The sequence below is a fragment of the Alternaria arbusti genome, assembly GCF_024043155.1.
Source record: "Alternaria arbusti strain BMP 1465 chromosome Unknown scaffold_24, whole genome shotgun sequence".
Classification (NCBI taxonomy): Eukaryota; Fungi; Ascomycota; class Dothideomycetes; order Pleosporales; family Pleosporaceae; genus Alternaria; species Alternaria arbusti.
Window position 1 is genome coordinate 177,206 of NW_026249964.1, and position 20,270 is coordinate 197,475.

The 20,270-nt window shown below is 54.2% G+C and overlaps 7 protein-coding genes across 7 annotated transcripts; 3 read left to right on the top strand and 4 right to left on the bottom strand.

The window, feature by feature from the left end:
• Positions 1–227: 227 nt before the first annotated feature.
• On the bottom strand, positions 228–3,716 carry J4E86_010693 (uncharacterized protein; the record flags this gene model as incomplete). Its single annotated transcript, XM_051451189.1, has 1 exon — positions 228–3,716. The coding sequence occupies one exon, from the start codon at positions 3,714–3,716 to the stop codon at positions 228–230; it is 3,489 nt and encodes a 1,162-aa protein (XP_051297659.1).
• A 280-nt stretch (positions 3,717–3,996) lies between these two features.
• Positions 3,997–4,425, top strand: J4E86_010694 (uncharacterized protein; the record flags this gene model as incomplete). Its single annotated transcript, XM_051451190.1, has 1 exon — positions 3,997–4,425. One exon carries the CDS (start codon positions 3,997–3,999, stop codon positions 4,423–4,425), a length of 429 nt encoding a protein of 142 aa, XP_051297660.1.
• A 2,180-nt stretch (positions 4,426–6,605) lies between these two features.
• Positions 6,606–8,492, bottom strand: VMA2 (Vacuolar ATP synthase subunit B; the record flags this gene model as incomplete). Its single annotated transcript, XM_051451191.1, has 8 exons — positions 6,606–7,144; positions 7,192–7,466; positions 7,515–7,831; positions 7,881–8,042; positions 8,091–8,126; positions 8,180–8,199; positions 8,251–8,335; positions 8,394–8,492. 8 exons carry the CDS (start codon positions 8,490–8,492, stop codon positions 6,606–6,608), a joined length of 1,533 nt encoding a protein of 510 aa, XP_051297661.1.
• Positions 8,493–10,780: 2,288 nt separating this feature from the next.
• Positions 10,781–13,229, top strand: J4E86_010696 (uncharacterized protein; the record flags this gene model as incomplete). The annotated part of the gene is made up of 3 exons (XM_051451192.1): positions 10,781–11,045; positions 11,099–12,660; positions 12,717–13,229. The coding sequence occupies 3 exons, from the start codon at positions 10,781–10,783 to the stop codon at positions 13,227–13,229; spliced, it is 2,340 nt and encodes a 779-aa protein (XP_051297662.1).
• Positions 13,230–14,938: 1,709 nt separating this feature from the next.
• Positions 14,939–16,092, top strand: J4E86_010697 (uncharacterized protein; the record flags this gene model as incomplete). Its single annotated transcript, XM_051451193.1, has 2 exons — positions 14,939–15,082; positions 15,313–16,092. The coding sequence occupies 2 exons, from the start codon at positions 14,939–14,941 to the stop codon at positions 16,090–16,092; spliced, it is 924 nt and encodes a 307-aa protein (XP_051297663.1).
• Positions 16,093–16,309: 217 nt separating this feature from the next.
• On the bottom strand, positions 16,310–17,473 carry J4E86_010698 (uncharacterized protein; the record flags this gene model as incomplete). Its single annotated transcript, XM_051451194.1, has 2 exons — positions 16,310–16,548; positions 16,735–17,473. 2 exons carry the CDS (start codon positions 17,471–17,473, stop codon positions 16,310–16,312), a joined length of 978 nt encoding a protein of 325 aa, XP_051297664.1.
• Positions 17,474–18,493: 1,020 nt separating this feature from the next.
• J4E86_010699 (uncharacterized protein) lies at positions 18,494–19,214 on the bottom strand (the record flags this gene model as incomplete). Its single annotated transcript, XM_051451195.1, has 3 exons — positions 18,494–18,812; positions 18,867–19,036; positions 19,194–19,214. The coding sequence occupies 3 exons, from the start codon at positions 19,212–19,214 to the stop codon at positions 18,494–18,496; spliced, it is 510 nt and encodes a 169-aa protein (XP_051297665.1).
• Between the last annotated feature and the right edge of the window lie 1,056 nt (positions 19,215–20,270).

The window sequence follows — 20,270 nt, forward strand, 5'->3', positions numbered from 1 at the left end:
GAAATATGTGCAAGACAGTGGTCAGGTGGGTACAATGTCTTCTGGTATTGCTGTGGCTTTTGCTTCGATCAGAACCCTTCTCAAGAGTCATATCATACGATGTCATTTCTATCTACCATCCATCCTTTCATCCATGAACATCAATCATACCGTGTCGTTACATGAAAGCGTACGCCCAACCCAACCCAATACCCAGAATCCAGTCCACCTCTTGAGTCCACCAGCACCTATCGCACAGGCACATTCTCAACATTCTCAAAAGCGAAGCTCGGGTAACCCGGCTCAGCAGTAGCAGCCTGCGGTGGAAGTTCCGACCGAGTCTCGCCCTTGCTACCATCTTCCCTGATCACAGTACCATCCTTGCCACCTTCACCAACGGTGACGATCTCCACATCAACGCACTTCTGAACAGTCTGTTTCAATCCAGGCACCATAGCGCGCAGCGTGTCCAGCTCATCGAACGCGAGTTCGCGGTTGAGGACGACATCCTTGGGCTCGCCGTTATCGAGACGGCGCTTGAGACCGTTGATGAAGGGCATGGCTTTCTTGGACTCGGACTTGTCGATGGATTTGCTGATGGCTTTGATGTCGAGGGTGTCGGCGTCGCGGACCATGCCGATGTACTTTTTCTGCCAAGCGGGCCATTCCTTCGCAGCGAAGATGATGATCTTCTTTTCCTTCTTGGGGTCGAAAGTAGCTGCTTTGCCCTTGGATAGCTTCTTGATGGCGTTGCCCTCTGCTGATGTAATGTTCGTCTGTGTTTGGCGGACGAACTCTCGGGCGGCTGTGAGCGACGCGTTGGGCTCGGGGACCTGGGGCCACAGGGCTTTCTGGACGGTTTCCTTGTTCTTGAGTACCTCGAGCCAGATGTATTCTGACCAGTGAGGTGCGATGGGGGTAAGGAGGAGGGCTTGGAGTTCGACGAATTTCTTGACGAGGTCTTGGTGCATGCCGATGCCTGCTGCCTTGGTAGCCTCACGGTAGAAGTCGCGCGCGCTGGTGAAGTCGTAGAATCCCGACTTGAGGGCGAGCTTGTAGAATGTGTTGGAGTAGTGTCCGAAAGCCTCGTGGATTAAAACGTTCATTTCGTTATCGAACATCTTGTCGAAAAGAAGATGCTCGCTGCCGCTCTGTCGCTGGATGACGTCTGGGTTCTTGACCGATCCAGACGTCCTCTTCTCCATGTAGGCGGCCGCATCGGGAACGTAGATAGCCTCGTTCATCAGGTCCTCGCACCATTTGCGGAGCTCAAACAACTTCAGGATGTTGGCGTTCGCGACCGTCTCTTCAAAGTTGGCGTCTGTGATCTCGTCTCCTGCGTCGGCAAGGGCAATACGTGTGGCGTCGGCACCAAACTTCTCGACAGCACCAGCGATGGTCAGGAAGTTACCGGTAGACTTGCTCATCTTGTCGCCGTTCAGTAGCAAGTGACCGTTGACACGGAAGCTGCGCGGCCAGTTCTCCTTCGGGAAGATGGCGGTATGTACGTAGAGGTTGAATGTCAGATGGTTCTGGATTAGATCCTTACCACTGGTGCGCATGTCGAGCGGGTACCAGTAGTCGAAGTGTCGTCGCATAGTTTGTAGGGTCTTTGTGGGGATCTCGGATTGTGGGACATCAGAGCGGTCGCGCAGAGCAAATACGTAATCCCAAGCTTCGTCGGTGAGCTGATCGGGCTTGACGCCGAGGGGACCGGGCTCCTTTCCGAACATGTCCTTGTGTAGAAGATGGGCAAAAGAGTAGTAGGCCTGGTAGATTGTGCTGTCGGACAAACTCTCAACCATCACACTTGGATCCCAGGGTACCTTGGTGCCGAGACCATAGGAGCGAGCACACGCCCAGATGCTGAGCCAGTCGACAACTCGGAGGAATTGGTTCTTCGCCTCAGGGTAGTAGAGGTTTAGTTCGCCCTCGATGTGTGAGCGGACCTTCTCGGCCCATTCGCCGTCTCCACCATTCGCTGCAGTGCCGTAGTTCATGTACCATTGGTCGAGAAGAGCTGCAACACAGTCGTCACCACTTCGGCTCATGACCTTGCCGTCAGGTTCAGCGTACGGGAAGGCGTGACCGGCCTCGATGAGCTGCTTGCGAACGAGCGGCTTCGCTTCTTCGACCGTCTTTCCACTGAAGTCGCCGTGTACCATCTTGCCCTTGTAGAATCCCTCCTTGTAAGCCTTCTCTTTAGCATCGGCAAGCTTTGCGGAGTCCTTGGGTGACTGGATCTTCATCTCCTCTACCAGGCGTTTCGCTGTGAGGTTACCGTAAGAGGGGGTTTCGATGATAGGCAAGAGATCGTCGAACTTGACCCATTCCTTCTGGATACCGTAGTACTCGGCTTTCTTGGCAAGATCAAATGAGGTAATGTAGTCATCTGGTGAGTCTGATGGAACACATGTGACGACAGCCGTACCCTTGGTGTCCTTGACGGTCTCCATAGGAAGGATGTAAACATCCTTGTGAACAGAGAGAGGAGCGTTGACGACAGTGCCGACAACATCCTTACCGGGGAAGGTAGCAACGATGGAGTACTCGCCCCACTTGGCAGTGGTGCCTTGGTATGCCATGTTCCTTGCAGCTCTCTCGCTGAGGACGTAGTATTCGGTGTCGGTTATCTTGACTAGGGAGTAGTTGATCGCAGGTCCTACGAAACATGAGGTCTGGCCGTACATGGTTTCTGGGCGGAGCGTGGCTGGAACGAAGAAGCAAGAAGCGCCTTCGGGTACGGCACCAGCATGAGCCTTTGCGGAATCTGCCCACTTCACAACCTTCATCTTCAGTGCGGTGTATTCCTGGACGGTGACACCTTCTCCCGACTGTCTGTCGTGGTCCATGCATGCTTGGCCATCCTTCGGGCTGTAGACAGTGTAACGCTTTGCGAAGATGATCTTTCCCAAGGCTTTCAGCTTGCGCATCTGCCAAGCAACGAAGTTGTCGTAGTACGGGTTCGCATCGGTGGTGACGAACTGACGTCTCCAGTCTATCCTGGCTCCGAATGCTGTGAGGTCCTTCTTGGCTAGTGGAGGGAAGAACTCGATCCAGTGGTAAGGATCAGAGAACTTGTGGATCTCCTCAAGGGGAATGCCCTGGGCGAGCATAATTTGGAACTGGTACTTTGTCTTGACGGTCTTGGCGTTGGCCTTGCCTTTCGTAGCCTTGAACTTGGTGATGTCGGTCTTAGTCTCGGCTTGTGTTGGCGCTGGCGGCTCTGGTACTGAAGTCTCGACGACATCTTCGACGGGGCAGCGTTCGAAGTTCTGTCCGAACATCTCGACCTCTCGGACCAACTTGTCTGCGCACGCCTTGATTGGCATACCAGTCACATGGTAACCTAATGGGAAGAGAGCGCGAGCACCGGTCATCCTTCTGAAACCAGCGGTGAACTCGACCTTACTAGCGGTGAAACCATGTCCAGCGTGAAGGGTGCCGTTCATGTATGGGTATGCAAAGCAACCGAACCATTTAGGGTACTTCTCGTGAAGTTCATCCGGTGTGGTGGTGTCAAAGGGTTCATCTTCGAGAGATGGGGCGTCGGGGTTGAAGACTCCCTGCTCTTCCCATGACTTCTGGTACTTTTTCTCCTCGGCGATCAATGTGTCGCGCTTTTCGGTGTTCTCAATCTTGAGTGTCTTTGACTCAGCCTCTTGCGGCTTGAGCTGCTCTAATGTTGCGGCGACAGCGCTCTTTGGCGCGTCGCTGAGTTTTGTGGCCTCCGCCATCACGACAATTCCAGAAAAGTGAAGAAGGGTCGTAAAAAGAAGTTGTAAAGAGCGCGAGAACAAAAGTGTGGTGTTGTGGAGGGGTGGTGGGAGGATGGTGGCCAGTGCGTGCGGACGGGGTTAGTCACACTTTTTTTCGGTTCGCGCGAATTGTGGGGCGGTCTAGTCGGTGCCTTAACTGTACAGAACGTCAGTCGAGTATCCTCAGGAACAACACCGCGAATCCACAAGTCAATCGAACACCCCTGTCGCCGTCGTCGAACCGACAAAGCCAGCGATCATGCTGCGCCTCATCAACCGCCTCCTCGGCCGCCACGAGAACACACTCCCACCGTTCGACTTCGCGCGCAACAAGTACCCAGCCAAGAAGAAATGGCCGCCGAACCTGCGCGCCCTGACGGAGAAGCAGCAGTTCCGGTTCGAGCGCAAGTTCAAGCGACGCATCAAGGCGAAGTCGATACGGCCAGAATGGAACAAGTGGACCAAGGTGGTGCAGTGGAGCATGATCAGTTTCATCGTCGTCTACGGCGTCTTGTTCCACGACTTCCGCAAAGACCCGATGAATCCAAGGCCGGGTGAGCAGCCGTTTGAGGGATTGAGGAAGAGGATGTGGGGGATGTTTGGGGGGTTCTACACACATACGAGCGAGGAGGCTAGGTCTCCCATAGCGGCGGGAGAAAGTCCAGAACGGAGAGGTAGTCGCGACTAGCCGCTGCGCTGTAGTGAAGAAGGTTAGCATATGGAATTGAAGAAGAAGAATTGATACAATGGCTTGACCTGCGAAGGATCTATCAAGCGAAGTGTGGAAAGGGAGATGGGGCAAGTGACTTGGGATCTCTTGGAACAAGATAAATCACCTACCTCCAGACGGGTGGATACTTGGGGGCATATCTCATCCCCCTCGGTGGCCGTGGTAAGACCGCCGGTCTCGGTCCGCGCGACTTGCCAAAGTTAGTCAGTTTGCTAAACGGTCTTCAGTAACAAAGGACACTTACGTCCCACACCCTGTGGTGTTCGGCCCAGAGGGGCTTGACGAAGCACCAGCGCTGGCGGCCGTCCACCTTATCACATGTTCTGATTACGGACTCCGAGAAGTCCAAATAAACGTGGGCGGTGGCCCAGTGCCGGTGCACGCCCGTGGTGCCGAACACAAACCTCAGCTCCACGGTGAAATGAGGCTCCGACTCCTGGTGCCAGCCTTCTCTGACGTACACCTGGGTTCCCGTCGCCCCTGTTGGGAGAAGGGCCTCATTCCACCGTCCGAAGGCGAACTGGTCGACGACGGAGGTTCGGTCCCAACGATTGGCCAGATCGTTGTGGATCCCCACCTGGACCTTGGGGTCGATGCTGGGATGGAAAACAATTCCATTGGCGAACTCCCTGTACCATCAATCAGTATGTATACTTCAGGCTCATACTTGACATTAGATGCAGTAATTGCTCTCATGTCTGAGATCTCCTGGCTCCAATTTTGAATCAAGCCCAATCTTCTGTCGGGTGGATATCTGCCTCTGGATGTAGTGTCGCTGGTTTGAGAGATAGACCTGTGTCATGCAGTATGATTCAGGAGTCGACTTTGAAATCCTTCCGATCTAGCTTCAGCAAGCAACAACCTATTCATCAGTCTCAAGCTCTTTAGGTTGTAGAGCAGAACTTACTGTTTCTTCTTCCTCCATCCACTTCAAAGCATCTCAGAACTGTTCAGCTCCAAATCCATCTCTTTCTTGCTCTGTGTAGCTGTCTATCTCCCCAGTTCTGCACCACTGCTTCACCAGGTCCCATGTCAAGCTCATTCCGTCCAACCATATACTTACCTTCCATTACCCCCTTCCTCCAAAACACGCACGCACGCAAAAAACGCCCAAAGACAAAACAGCAAAAGACCAAAGAAAGACACATCACATACCTCTGCCAATCCGCCCTCCCCCACGCTGCAGGCAGCGTGGCCGCGTCCAGAAAACGCGGGCCGGGCGCAGACACCGGTGGTGGTGGCAGCGGCGGCGGGCCCCCTGGGAGGACGAGCGGGAGGACGAACGGGTTGGCCCCAGGGTTCGCCATGGTGGCAGCGGCGACAGTAGCAACGCCCACAAGTGAGCGAGGAGACGACGGGAGGCAGGGAGCAGGCAAAGCAAGAGCGAGGAGACGACAGCGGCAGCAACAGCGGCACGGAAATGGTGGTGGGTGGGCGCGGAGGAGACGTTGCTGGCTGTTGTTGAAGGAGAGGAGAGGAAAGTCACGCTGGGGGCAGATATCATATCATAACATGGTAAGGCAAATTTTTCACGGTGACGGTGAAAATCATAACAAGAGCGTTTGCAAGACGCGCGCGTTTCCATGGTGAAGGGAGATGGGATGGTGCGGGGGAGGAGCGGAAAGTCGAAGTGAGCGTGGAAAAGACGGTGCAATTTGGACGTGCAAAGCGCGAAGTGCAGTATAGATGTATGCTCGTCACCTCGCTGAGGAGGGGCATGCTGGATAGTATGAGGGGCTTTGTAGACGCCTGGCTAGGGCATGGTGCTCAGTATGACAGAGCTCCGTATTGTTGTAAGCTTCTGGATCCGGTCTGGTGATGTTGTAAACAAAGTGTGAACGGAATGTAGTACTCAATGACCATCATGTTGAGAAGTGACCTGCAAGGTGTATACAACATATATGAAACGATATGAACGAAGTATATCCGTCGTCGTATCAACGAGCAGCGCGAACATACCTACTTCGTTTCTCAAATATACATCACATCACCTGAACCGACAAGTACACCAGATTAAAGATTCGACAAATTCATATATACTCAATGCAGTATCTCTACCCACATTCCGCTCAGTGAACATGGCCATAGAAGCAGTCCATCCACCATCCCAAACACATACACATGCTAAACTATCTTGCTTACACATCGATCAGGTTGTCGTCCTGCTGGCCCTCGCCCGAGTTGTCCTTGGTATCCTTGCTGCTCTTCTTCTTGTCACCGTCGTCACCGCCCCGACTCCTCTGGTAGTATTGGTCGAGCACCTTGGCTGGGATACGGTTGAGGAGTTCCTTGGGGTAGATACGGAGCAGCGACCATGCGAGGTCGAGAGATTCGTGGATGGAGCGCGACTCGTAGGCACCCTGGGCGATGAAGGAGCGCTCGAACTTCTCGAGGAACTCAAGCGATAGCTTGTCTTCTGAGGACAGGGCCTCCTCTCCGACGACGGCCTTCATGGCGGCGGCGTCACGACCAATGGCGTACTTGGCGTAGAGCTGGTTGGAGACATCACCGTGGTCCTTCCGTGTGCGGCCCTCACCGATGGCAGACTTCATGAGACGGGAGAGGGATGGCAGGACGTTGATCGGAGGGTAGATACCCTTGTTGTCGAGCTGACGGTCAATGAAGATCTGGCCCTCGGTAATGTAACCGGTCAAATCGGGGATGGGATGTGTGATATCTGGCGCAATTAGCTTAGCACCGAGTAACAGCAATCGCAGTACATACCGTCGTTAGGCATAGTCAGGATAGGAATCTGAGTGATAGATCCGTTACGGCCCTCAACACGTCCAGCACGCTCATAGATAGTCGACAAATCCGTGTACATGTAACCGGGGTAACCACGACGACCGGGCACTTCTTCTCGGGCAGCGGAGACCTCACGTAGCGCATCGCAGTAGGATGACAAGTCGGTAAGAATGACCAGGACGTGCTTCTCGAGCTGGTAGGCGTAGTATTCGGCGGTTGTAAGGGCAAGACGGGGAGTAATGATACGCTCGATGCTACGCCGGGTTAGCTAGGATAGTAGGAGGGCATGCATGTTCACTTACGTAGGGTCGTTCGCCAAGTTGAGGAACAGAGTGACACGCTCCATACTGCCGTTCTCCTCGAAGTCGCGCGTGAAGAAGCGACTGGTCTCCAAGTTGACACCCATAGCACCGAAGACAATAGAGAAGTTGTCGTCGTGGTCGTCGTGTACACCCTTGGAAGGCTTTCCGACAAGACCAGCCTGTCTGCAAATCTGCGCGGCGATTTCGTTGTGGGGTAGACCAGAGGAGGAGAAGATGGGAATCTTCTGTCCACGGGCGATCGAGTTCATCGTGTCGATGGCGGAGATACCGGTGGAGATCATTTCTTCGGGGTAGACCTACACACTGTCAGTCGCATGAATGAGAGGTATCAAAATAGGTACGTACTCGCGAGTATGGGTTGATGGGGCTACCGTTGATATCAAGGTAGTCCTCGGCGAGCACCTTGGGGCCCTTGTCGATAGGCTTTCCTGAACCATCGAAGATACGGCCCAACATGTCCTCGGACACACCGAGCTTCAAGCTGTGTCCGGTGAACTCGACTTTGGTCTACGACTGTTAGATATAGTCCTCTTGTAGGGGACTGGGTGTAGGTACCTTCTTAACATCGATACCAGATGTGCCTTCGAAGACCTGTGTCGCAATTAGATCGAGTTGCCGGGAGTGTTGAGCATGTCGCAATTTACCTGGACGACGGCGCGGTTGCCTGCAGCTTGTGTCAGTGTTTCGGCGCACTATCAGGGTCGGAGTAGCTTACCTCGAGCTTCAAGGACCTGACCAGAGCGCTCGGTGCCATCGGGCAGAGTCAAGGACACAATCTCGTTGTATCGCGGGAACTTGACCTATCCACCACATGTATAAGCTTCGTCTCACTCCGTCTCATGGGTCCAAGCTACGCACATTGTCGAGAATGACCAATGGACCGTTGACGCCTCCAATAGTGTTGTATCGTATCCTAGGCGTCACCGAGATCATGCGGGGGTCGACTACTTCAGGCATCGTGGCGGTAGTGGGCGGTTCGGAGAGGTGTAGTATTTCTCGGCGTTAGATCGAGGGCCGCGGTCGGTCTGTAGCCTCGGAGATCGTTGGGTGACGAAGTTAGAGGTCGGCCGTCCAGGTGGGTTGGGGAAGCTCTGACCAGGATGCTTTAGCGTCTATGCGACAGATGACGCTGGCTGGAGGCTCGGCCTTGGCGCCTCACCATCGCGACAGACGGCCTCGATTTCGCATGAATTGAACATGACTTGCAGTCTGGGCTTGTTTCCATACTGCACGACGGACAAGTCTTCATGTCAAATCAAGTACCAAGAAGACAGAATCCCGGGGTTAGGCGGAGTTCAGCAGCTATGAACAGAGTGCAAGAGATTCACGGAAGAACATGGAAATGTAATTTTCGCAACTCATGGTATTCATTTGCTACATATCGTGTCACACTATCTAGACCCAGACATGCTACCATTTCCAGCAGGGTCGCCGACCAAGGATCTTTCGGGGTGCCTACTATCACAGCGGAAAGGACAACATGTATCTGTTTGAACTTGTCAGTATTTGCAAAGCGAAAATCTCAGCAATGACAGGACAGAGTATGTGAGGGGTCAGACATCCAAGGAAGGTATTCGCGCTCATTGTCCATCGGTCTTAGGTTCGATTGATGGCTAGCGTGGAAACTGCGAATGTGGAAATGTTTCATCATCCCCAAAGGGAGGAAGAGTGTGAGGAAAAGAGCGACTGACCTCTGATAATACTAGACACGCCATGTAGATGGTGTTAGCTGTCCATCAACGCGCGTACATGTGCATGCCCATGACGATGCGCAGCAAGACTGTTTGAGTCTGCATTACGCGCACGTGTAGCAGTGCAGTCCTCACAGGACTAGTATAGTGTTGCGAGGATCTCGATCTGTTGCGAGTGCGCACGGGGCGGCAAGGTGCAAAATTGTGCGCGGCGATGAGAGTAAGCGAGTATTACTGTACTGAGCGATGTTAGCAGTCTGACGTGCAAAAATTGCTAAAACGGTCGCGATAGTGATGGAGGTCAGACGACAGTACTGGCAAGTAGCAGGCGCCCGGCGAAGGGCACCCGAACAGCGCTGTTTTCTTCAAGGTCGAATCGGTAAGGAAAAGAAGTTGCTGAAGGTATAATCTTTCCACAAAAGCAAAGAAAAAAGGAGTCGACTTACGTTATAGGGAGGGCTGGCTTCGGGCCTTCACGAAATGGCATGAAGCGGTCCGAAGCCAGTGGTTGTTTGCAGTCTTCAAGACATGCAGAGTGAGGTGGTTGTCGAGAGAAAACCAGAGACGCGGTCGAAGAAAAGTAGAGCGCCGAGCTAGCGCGCCGCCAAGATTTCACTCATCACGTGCACGCCCGAACGGGCAAGGGCATTATTTGGAATCGTCATCCGGCCAGCAAGCATCAGCAAGGCAGGTCAGCGTGGTCGCAAGAGACTGCAGAGAGCGCCCGCCCGAGTGCAGCATAATTCATCAACCGTCGAGCGCGTTGTCCTTGTGCTGCGCAGTGCATATTGAGCGTGAGTTGGAGTCGGGATAGATTGGGCAGCCCAGCCACGCAGCTTTTCGCGCGATACCGAAACGGCCCCCTAACCTGCGCTGATCTTCGGAGAGGGCCATGCGCCCATCACCTCTCACCACACGAGAACTCCACCACTGACGCCCGCGTCCCTGGCACCGTCCCTGGCCCTGGATCTATACTCGCACCGGACCCATCGTCGCATAGCACGGCGTCTCTAGACACGTTCGCCGCACTGCCTCTGCTGCCCCCCAGACGGCCCATCTCCCGTTCCCACTCCACCGCTCTGCTGGCGGGACGGATGCGACACGATATCACCCGACACGACACCGCGCCAGACGTGGCTGCACACCTCACCACCCCCTCGCCGCTCCTGTGAGTATCGCGCTGCACTTTGCGCGACGTCCTCCGTGACCCTCGCCCTTTTTCCTGTAACCGGCAAGTGCCGCCTGCCGGCCTCATCGCGCCCATCGCGACTTCTGCGCGGGCACTTCCTCAGCCTCCCATATCGGCCACACCGGACCGCACTTCGACTTTCCATCGCGACCACCCAGCACTCTTCAGTTCTCATTGGCATCGACGCGAATTTCCGCGCACGCATGACTTGGACGCTGTAGCATTGCTCCGCCTGTCTCGTCGCCGACTCGGTCGTTCTTCGCATCACGCGGACCCGTCTTCTAATCTCGACACCTGTCGCATCCCTTCTACCTGATCCATTCCCGCGTCCGCGAGGCCACAGCCCGCACTGAAGAGCCGGCAAGATGATGACAACGAGCTATCCGCACAATGGGGGCATGCAACCCCAGGGCATGCAGCACGCGCACCCAGGCATGGGCGGCCCAGGCCCACACCCAGGACAGCCTGGAATGCAGCCCGGCATGCAGCACGTTTCCGGTCCCAATGGCCCCGTCAGTCAGGCAGGGCCCATGATGGGCATGCAGCCGGGCATGGGTGCCAATGCGCATGCCCTCTCCCACCTACAGCCGCAGCAGCACATGTTCCAGCAGCAACAGCAGCACCAGATGAGTGAGTACCGCCGCTCCGTACCATGGCAGAGCATTGGCTAACAGAATCGATAGTGAACCCTGCAATGATGCAACAGCAGAGAACTGCCCAACAGGCCTTCATGCACCGTCAGCAACAACAGGCTATGCTTGCCCACCAGCAGGGCGGCATGGGAATGGGGTTCCAGAACCCCATGGCAAACTTGAACCAGGCACAAGCACAGCAGCTACAAGCAATGAGAAATGGACAAATGGGGCAAGGACCGTTCGTCAATCTTCCTCCCCACTTGCTCCAGCAACAGCAGCAGATGGGCCAGCAACCCGGAGGCCCGCAGCACCAGGCTGCCATGGCCCAAGCAGCCCATCAACAAGCTCAACAGCATCAGCAAATGCAGGCGCAGCAACAAGCGATTGCGATGCAACATGCGCAGTCTCAGTCGAGCAACCACAGCCAGGCAGGGAATCAGGGACCGCCGCCGACCACCCAGCCCCAGCAAGGGCCTCTTCGCCCTCCATCCGCGATAGGGAGTCACCAGGGACAATCTTCGCCGGCTCCTCAACCTACACCCCAACAGCAACCACAACCACCGCCCCCGTCACAGCAACAACAACAGCAACAGGCACACCAACAGCAGCAGCAACAACAGGCTCAACAACAACAACAACAACAACAGCAGCAGCAGGCGCAACAGCAGGCTCAACAACAAGCACAGCAACAGGCACAGCAGCAGGCGCAACAACAGGCACAACAACAGCAGCAACAGCAACAGTCATCCCAGCCACCACAATCAGGTCCAGTGCCACAACAGCAGACGCCAGCTCCGTCTCAGCCGCCAAATCTACCTCAACAAGCGAACCAGCAGGCCCAGAACCAAGGTCAGGTACAACGGAATCCGGCACTGGTACAGCAGGCACAGGCACAGGCGCAAGCGAACGCTGCCCAAAATCAAGCCCGTCAAATGGCCATGATGCAGCAGAAACAAGCACAGAGCGTATCTTCGGGCCAAGGGACGCTTAAGCTGCTGAACTTTGTGGAGCAAATAGGGAACTTCAATGCCTCGAACAACAACATTGAGTGGTGGCAGGCCTTCGTCGATAGGTTCTTCGCCGAGTCTGGGTCTTTCGTCCACGTCGTCTGCTCCTCAAGTACCGAGAGAACGAAGCAGTTCGAGATCGTGTACGCTGCTTTGCCGCGGTACTTCTACACCCTCTTCAACACCGACGTCACCAACTTGCAAATAACTCTAGACGGGGCGGCCGAGAAGACCTCAAATGGTGAGCTCAAAGTGACTTGCGAGCGAGCGAAGTTCATATACACATACAAGAACTCCTGTCAGGTTGTCTACCAAGGCAAGTTGACTGCATTCTGGTCTGGTTCAGATAAGATGGAGTGGTTGGTATTTGAGGGAGCGAGCCATGAGCAATTCATACCGCTCAATGCGCTGAAGCAAATGTTCGTCCAACCATCACCGAACCAACTGAACCCCAACCAATCGCCACGCATGAAGAACAAGAAGCAAGCACAACAGCAACGAACCATGCCAGAACCACCAGAGGCGTATCTGCCTATCAACAAGTTGATCAGCGCTAGCACCACAGACTATGGTTTGCCGCACGGCTTGCAAAGCTATCTCGAGGTAAGAATCTTCTCCACGTTTCCCTCCTCGGCATTGACACTGACATCAGTTTCTAGATTTACGAGCCAATGAACCACATGACAAGCTTAATGGTGCACTACCTCGAAAATCCCCATATGAAGCCAAGCGAAGCGTTAGAGTCATGGAACAATAACATGTCGAGTAGCCAGGGTGCTCTACAAGGCCCGCAACACCCGAACCAGGGTCCACAGCAAGGACAAGGCATGCCACCCAACATGCAACCTGGGCCTCGACCAGGGCCTGGCCAACCCGGTCAGATGTTCATGTCGCCCGCAATGCAGAACTCCCTGCTTCCCAACGGATCAATGGGCGGTTCACCTCACTTCCAGCACACACCGTCGCCCAACTCGCAGCCCATGATGAAACAACAGAGCACAAGCTCGCACACCATGAGCTCGAACACGTCTCCCAACATGATGAACAACAAGCGGCGGCGGAGTACAGCCAAAATGGAAAACGACGACGGTGGCGGAGAGATGAACGGCGCGCCAAAGGTCAAGCAAAGTCCAAGAGTCGGGGGTAACAAGAGGATGAAGGCAGGCCAATAGCCTCCATCGCTTGTTCACCTGCCTTCCCTCCTTGCCGGTGCCTCTATGCGATGCTCGTTCCGCTTTCTCGCATCTCTATCTCTTGTATAGCGCGGCGTTTGATCTCTCTCACACTCTCAGTCTCGATTCTCATATCGTGCTCTTGTCTTTCACAAGTCTTTCTCCCTTGGCGTTAGATCTCCACACTATTACCCCATTTCAACTCGGGTGGATCTTTCCTGCTTTGCTTTGCTTTTGCTTTGCTTCTGAGACTTTTGCTGGCGTCTGGGGGGCGTAATCTTTGCTGTTGTTGTTGCTACTGCTTGGTTATCACATTGTGTCTCCTGTTTCCATTTTACCTACCCCTCTGTAGGTTACATAATTCGTTCTTGTACATTATCGACGATGAGGTGGAAGTAAGGGCTGTATAGAACGCAGCTTCAAGAAGGGAAGAAAGAAGTGGTCTTGTTAGGGGCCCTTTTTTGGTGGCTTTTTTTTTGGTCTTTGTTTGGAAAGATGGGGGCCTAGTCAGATGATTTATACGGCCCCGTTCAGTGCATAGGCGAGATATGTTGATGTTGAGATTCATTTTTATACGGAATTCAAGACGTTATGACTTCAACTTGCTGTTTGTTATGCTGTGATGCCTATGGGCATTGAGATTATTATCCAGAGTATGCATTCTCGAAAAGACGGCATTCACTACTAATTCCTCGCGTCGCTCATCTCAAGGCAGTGGTTTTACAATCGTCTCCTCATCCACAGCAATATCCCCCATCTCCCTAGCAAAAGCCCTCACCCTCGCCAACCTACCCACCACAGCTTTAATCAACGGCCATCTATCACATCCAAGCACAAACACCCCCCACAACTGCGCCTGCAACACCTGCGGCACAAGACACACATCCGCCATCGTCACCTCATCACCTACGCTATACCTCCCCCCACACGTCACCAGCATAGCCTCATAAGCATCAAACCCCTCATTCAATTTCAACCTGATAAACGTATTCCGTCCCTCCTCCGTCGCCTTCGCAACCTCACACAACCTCACCCCATTCCCCCGATTCGCAAAAGGAAACATATCCTGCGTCACCACTGCAACCAACTCTCTCACTCGCGCTCTGTCCTCTCTGTTGCCTACCAGCGGCATCAACGGACATATCCCCGGAAACATCTCGTCTAGATACTCGAGAATCGCTGTAGACTGTGTAAGTACGAAACGTTGCTTGGTCGAATGTCCTGGTGTGGTGATTTCGTGGATTAGAGTTGGTACGGCGCCGCTGGGGTTTATGGCGAGGTACTGTTTTGTGCCAATGGAGGTGCGTGTGTATTTTTCTACGTCGTGATAGAGTGTGTTGGGTACTTGTTTTAGGGAGAGGGCGATACGGACTCGGCGGGCGCAGGAGGAGCCCTGTCGATTGTAGAGGTGGTATGTTGATGTTGTGGGTGTGGAGGATTGGCGGCGGGATTCTGGCATTGTGGGAGTTGGGAAGATTGACAGACGCGTGATGTTTTTGTTGTTGGTTCAGATGAGTAGCGTCTTGATATAGGACACTATAATGGGAAAGACGATGTGGGTCTTGGAAGCGGTAGGAGTGAACGAGAGGCCAAGGCGCTAGGTGCTGATGGGTTAGCGCAAGCTCCTACCGCTACTTTACTGCACCTACTCTCATCGCGTCGCTCTTAGTCGTACCTTCAAGTTACACCAAATAAGTACGCCAAACGCCATGCTACCACCAATTGATCCCGCGGTGCTGCAGCGCAATCCCAACTTTGAGATCTTATACAAGGACCTTTGCACGAGGAAGCTTAATCCTAATGGCTCGTCAAGAGACACGAAAAAGCAGCGTGTGCATGATGAGATACGAAGGGTAAGACCTTGTTTCCTTCCTCTGTTCCGAAGATGGTCCAAATATTTACCATGTCCCTGATCTCGTACTTTCGTTCCCTGTTGCTGGAATCTGTTCATTTGTTTGTTTATAATCATTCTATCATGTCTCTGTTTGTCAGCAGGATTTCCCATTTATTTCTCCTTGAAGCCCTCCAATCTACGCATTGGACTGAGTATTCATACTGAAATCGCATGCTAATCTTGCTCTAGACCCTAGCCACCGCTCTCACAACCCTGCACACAACGCAAATACTCACAACATCCCTCTCAACCCTGCCATCCAAAGCCACCGACCTCCCACCAGACTTGCACGCAGTTACAGAAACAGTAACCGCCCAACTCAACGGCCAAGTTCCAGCATCGGATCTCGACATTCTGTCTGAAGACATCGAGTTTTTCCACTCAAACATCGCTCCTGTCGCCTCGGCAATCTCAACCCAACTCACCACCATAGCCGACTACCTCTGCCGCATCGCCTCTCCCGTCTCCCCACCACCAATCTCATCTCTCCATAGCACATCTCTCACCCTCCAAACCTCCGCTTTTGACACCCTTCCCTCCGAACTACAAACCGCACAAACCCATCTAACAACAACCCTAACAACCCTACTCTCAACCCACTCCACCCTCCTCTCAACCAGCATAAAAATCCTCGAACAAACCCAACAAGGCGCCCTAGCCCGACACACCAAATCCTCCGCCGATCTCCTCCACACAAAAGCCATTTTACTCGGTCTGCAAGCTAAAACGCACTCGTTGCTGCACCCTCCGCCACCGGAATTCGTGGAAGCGCTGAAAGAGTTTAGGAAGGGACTGGGAGGCGGGAAGAGGGCGCTTTGGGATCGCGAGGCGTTGGCGAGACGGGAACTGGAGTTGTATGGGAAGACGGGGGAGAAGGGGATGAGGGATTTGGCGAGGAGGAAGGAGGGGTTGGGGAAGGAGATGGAGAGAGTTGAGGCGGAGATTGGGAAGTTGGAACGAGAGGGGTGATGGTGGAGGAAGTGGGTATGTCGATGATGTTGTAGGTTTTAAAAGGGTATTGGCTTGAAAGCTGCGGTCGTGGGCTTTTGGTAGCGTCTATATCTTCTTCTAATACTCATCATAACGCCGTCAAACGCCAGCTCTTACACACGCTACGCTTTTCTCTCCAGAAACGCCATACACCAATCCCCCACATCATTTCCCTGTCCCACTTCCCATCCCACGATCAAAAGATTTCCTTCTCGCAAACAACCTCATACCGCTCATCCACCACCTCTCCCTGTCCTTCCGCACCCCCACTCCAAATCTTCTTCGCGCCCATCTTGCAGATACAGACTCTATCCACCCTGACACCCTCCGCCCAGACAAAACCCTTGTACTTCTCAATCAGATTGCGGGCGTCAAAGCGCATCCAACTCTTGCCATCAGGACCATGACCTTCACCGATCGGACGGGATGACTCTGCTGTTGAAGCTTCAGCAGCATTACCATCTACCGAGCCTGCTGTCGACGCGCCGTCTTCTTCATTTCCATCATGACCATTAGCGTCTGTGTTCCCAGTCCGACCATCCACCCCATTCCCATGATGATGATGAGGCGAAACCTTCTGTTCAACAAGCCTCAACCCATCTTTCAACATCCCACTCTTACTCCTCCCCCTCCCCCCTCTCCCCTTCGGCTTCGCATAAATCGTATTCAGAACCGTAGCATGCAACCTCAACGGCCTGGTATCCTCAACCAACAGCCCCATCTCCGTGAACCTCTCTCGCAGCGCCTCAGCAAAAGGATACAACCGCTGCGACACATCCCTCGGTTCCGCATACAGGATACTCGTTTTATGCGGCGCTTGCATAGGAACCAAGGATTCTAGGTTAACAGTCAAAGCGTCCGTGTCGGGCATGGCAGCGGCATTGAGGTTCTCGGCTATCTCGCCGCTTTCGGCGGCGGCTTCTGCGACGCGGAGGTGGGTTATGTCGCGTAGGAGGGTGTGCAGGTCGAGGTCTAAAAGGTATTCTTGCGCTGAGGATAGTTGCTGCGGGGAGAGACTCATTACGCCGAGGGTGAGGTGCAGGGTGCCGACTAGTCGGACGGCTTTCGTGGGGACGGGCCCATCTTTTGATAGCTCTTCTTTGAAGTTTTCGAGTCTTTGCTGGAGTTGTGGGCGGCTTGAGTCGGTGACTAGGGGGAGACAGAGGAAGTGGGTGAGTTGTGGTTTCTTTGCGCCGCCTTTGCCTGGTTTCTTGCTGTCTTTCTGGTCTTTTTGTACTGATGGTGATGGGATGTCTCGAGATGCAAAGCCCTGTAATGTCGTCCTGATCTCGGTGTTGTCGCGCAGCTTCTCGCCATCTAGGAAATCGTTGTATTCGCCTTTCGACTTCTTTTTGCCCATGATTGGTGATGTGGTGTGAAATCCGACAGAGGAAATTTGATCTGAATGAACGTATTGGGCTTTCCTAGCTGCTCTGTTCTTTGCTAGGCAACGAGTGGAGTGCGTAATAGCAGTAGTAACAGTAGTGCGTCGGCTGATTGGTCCAGGCGCAGCTCGATGCAAGACCGCCGCAAAGAGCATGAGAAAACAAGGAAGGCGCGAGAAGCGCAAGGAGCGTCTAAATGAAGGGTTCACGGCAAAGAAAGAGCGATTCTAGGCGCGCCGAACCAAACGCCACATGATCCCACGGCAGCACCGGCAAGACTACCACGGCGGAACCGAGAAAAGGGCCTGACGATGGAACCACTCATGGTGTTGACTTTTCATGGGGCGCGGTCTTGAGCCTAACAAAGCGTGCTTTCCAACCTATCAGACGCAACACCAAGTTCGGCAACGCCATGTGCGAAGAGTGACGTAGGTCCCGAAGGTGGGGTGGGTGACATGCGCCGCCGCTGGGCACACGTTCGGCCCTTCACCCGTAGGGCTGAGGAACGTTCCATGTCACAGAGTATATAGTTCAGAGAGGGGTTAGCATGGTATTAGTTCCAATGGATGATACTTGTCTAAAGTATTTACAGCTGCATTGCGATCATGTGAAGTGTTACTCTGCGCTTGAGCAACAACACATTCATCATGACGACAGGGAGAGTTAACATTCATTCGTAATCTATGCAAGTGCGATGGAACCAAATAGACAAATTGAGGGCAAGCTATGTAGAGTACTGGAATTTCCTCGCTGACCCGATGACGGCATGTACACAAAAAGCGCTCCTAGGAACGTGAGATGGTGGAATGTCGCGCAGGAGAAAGTTCGTCAAGGATGAGGACGTGTCGCGGTAGAGCGGAGAGCCCGGAGTCGCAATAGTCGCTCCGTGAAGCGTACGGTCCTAGACTTGGCTACTACCGATACCGACTCCTCCAGCTGAGCGTGGCGAGTGCGAGACTGGTGTGCTCGCGCCGTAGCTCTGGCTGATGCGGGCTCTATTTCTTTGCCGCAGTAGGAGAGGGCGCGGCTTCTTCTTCCGCCTCCTCCTCGTCGCCCTCGTCCTGGTAGAACTTCTTGAGGATTTCCTTGACGTCGGTGAACTCCGTCTTTGCCTGCTTGATGATCTTGGCCAGGTTCTCCTGCGCCTTCTCCTCTGTTATGTCCTTGGTGCCCGCGTCGTCCTTGAGCTGGCCGTAGTGTTGGATTTTCTCGCACGAGTCTTTGACTTTGGTGAGGCCGAGCGTGGCGGACGAGCCCTTGAGGAAGTGGCCTAGCTCACTAAGCTCCTTGAGGTACTTGCCCTCCTTCTTCTCGCTGGATGGCGTTAGTCGTCGCGCGCATATCGCAGGGCGCGCATGGGGCACTCACAGCTCCTTGTCCATCTTCTTGAAGGTCTGGTCGGCCTGGCCAAAGAAGTCGTAGACGATGCTTTTGCTGAACTCGCGCTCGACCTCGTCCTCGTCCATCTCGAGAATCTGCTCAAAGGTGGCTGGGTCGATCTGGTCCTCGGCGCCAGGGATCGACATGATGTCGCCGTTCTGTGGGGGGAGGTTTAGGTTAGGAGGTTGAGCTATAGATAGGCGCGTGTTGCGACAGTGTTGTAGGGACAGCAGGCGGATGACACGTGCGGAGAATTGCAGACATGGAGGGGCCAGGCAGGAGCAGGCAGGCAGGACATGGAGGGGCAGCACGAACCTTGTCGTCGGTAACCGACATGCTGAACAGGACGCAACAGCAAATCCGATTTACGGGAAGCGCTCTTCAACCTCGCGGGATGCTGTCGACACCTTCGTGTACTGGCGTCGCAGCGCTTCAATGCTCGTGGCGCGACGGTGACGGATATTTTTTCGCGCCTCAGTAGTGGGCCGTGCGGCTGTCCGATTCACTGGCTGCGGCTCGATGGGGCTTAGTGGATGACGAAAGGGTCGGCCCGTTGTTGCTGTGAGCGCCGTTGTTAGAGCTGCTGTCTTCTGCAGAGAGCAATGTCTCGGGACGCAGGGCAGAGTGGGAGATGTGAGTGTGACTGCTACGCTGCCTACCGAACTACTACGTACAGAAGCCCTCTTAGTCTAGTCAACCCCTCTGCTCGTTTAGTCGCTATAGTCTCGACGGAAGCGGCTGCCGAGGGAAGCGACAAAGCTATCCTGTTCGCGGTAGATTGGGACGACACGTCGAGTCGGTGAGATAAGAAGAAAGCAATTTGTGGCACTGGTGGTCACGGGCACGCTGCTCATATACAGCCGCGAGGGTTCTAGAAGTGAGATTGGCGATGTTTGCATCACCATAAAAGAGGGGGGCCACGGAATCATAGGCACAGAAATAAGGCCTCGCTATATGTGGGTGGATACCTCGACGTCAATCGGCAGCCTTCACTCGCCGTGGATCGCCTGTCACAGAGCCAACTCTGCCCTCTTCCAGCGGCTGACTGGCGACCATGCCCCCCATCGCCCTCATCGGCTGGCCGGCCAAAAGTAAGGTAACGCGCCCGGGTCGTGTGTGGAGTCTGCCCTCTGACCTGGCAGCTTGCCCGCACCGTGGTATCTTCTGCGGCTGATGGGGCTAGTTGCGACCCTCGCTCGCACCGCTTTGTCCCGTCGGCAGAGCAGACCATGGAGTGCGCAAAGACTGGAAAATGAGTGCGGTTGACAGGGCGCCAAGAAGGCCTGGAAGCGTTCGAAAGTCTGCCATTTCCCGCTGTTGGAAGGGGGCAGGGCGGGGTGCCAGCGTACGAATATAAAGAAAGACGAGGGTTGGTTTTCGTCGTGAGAACAA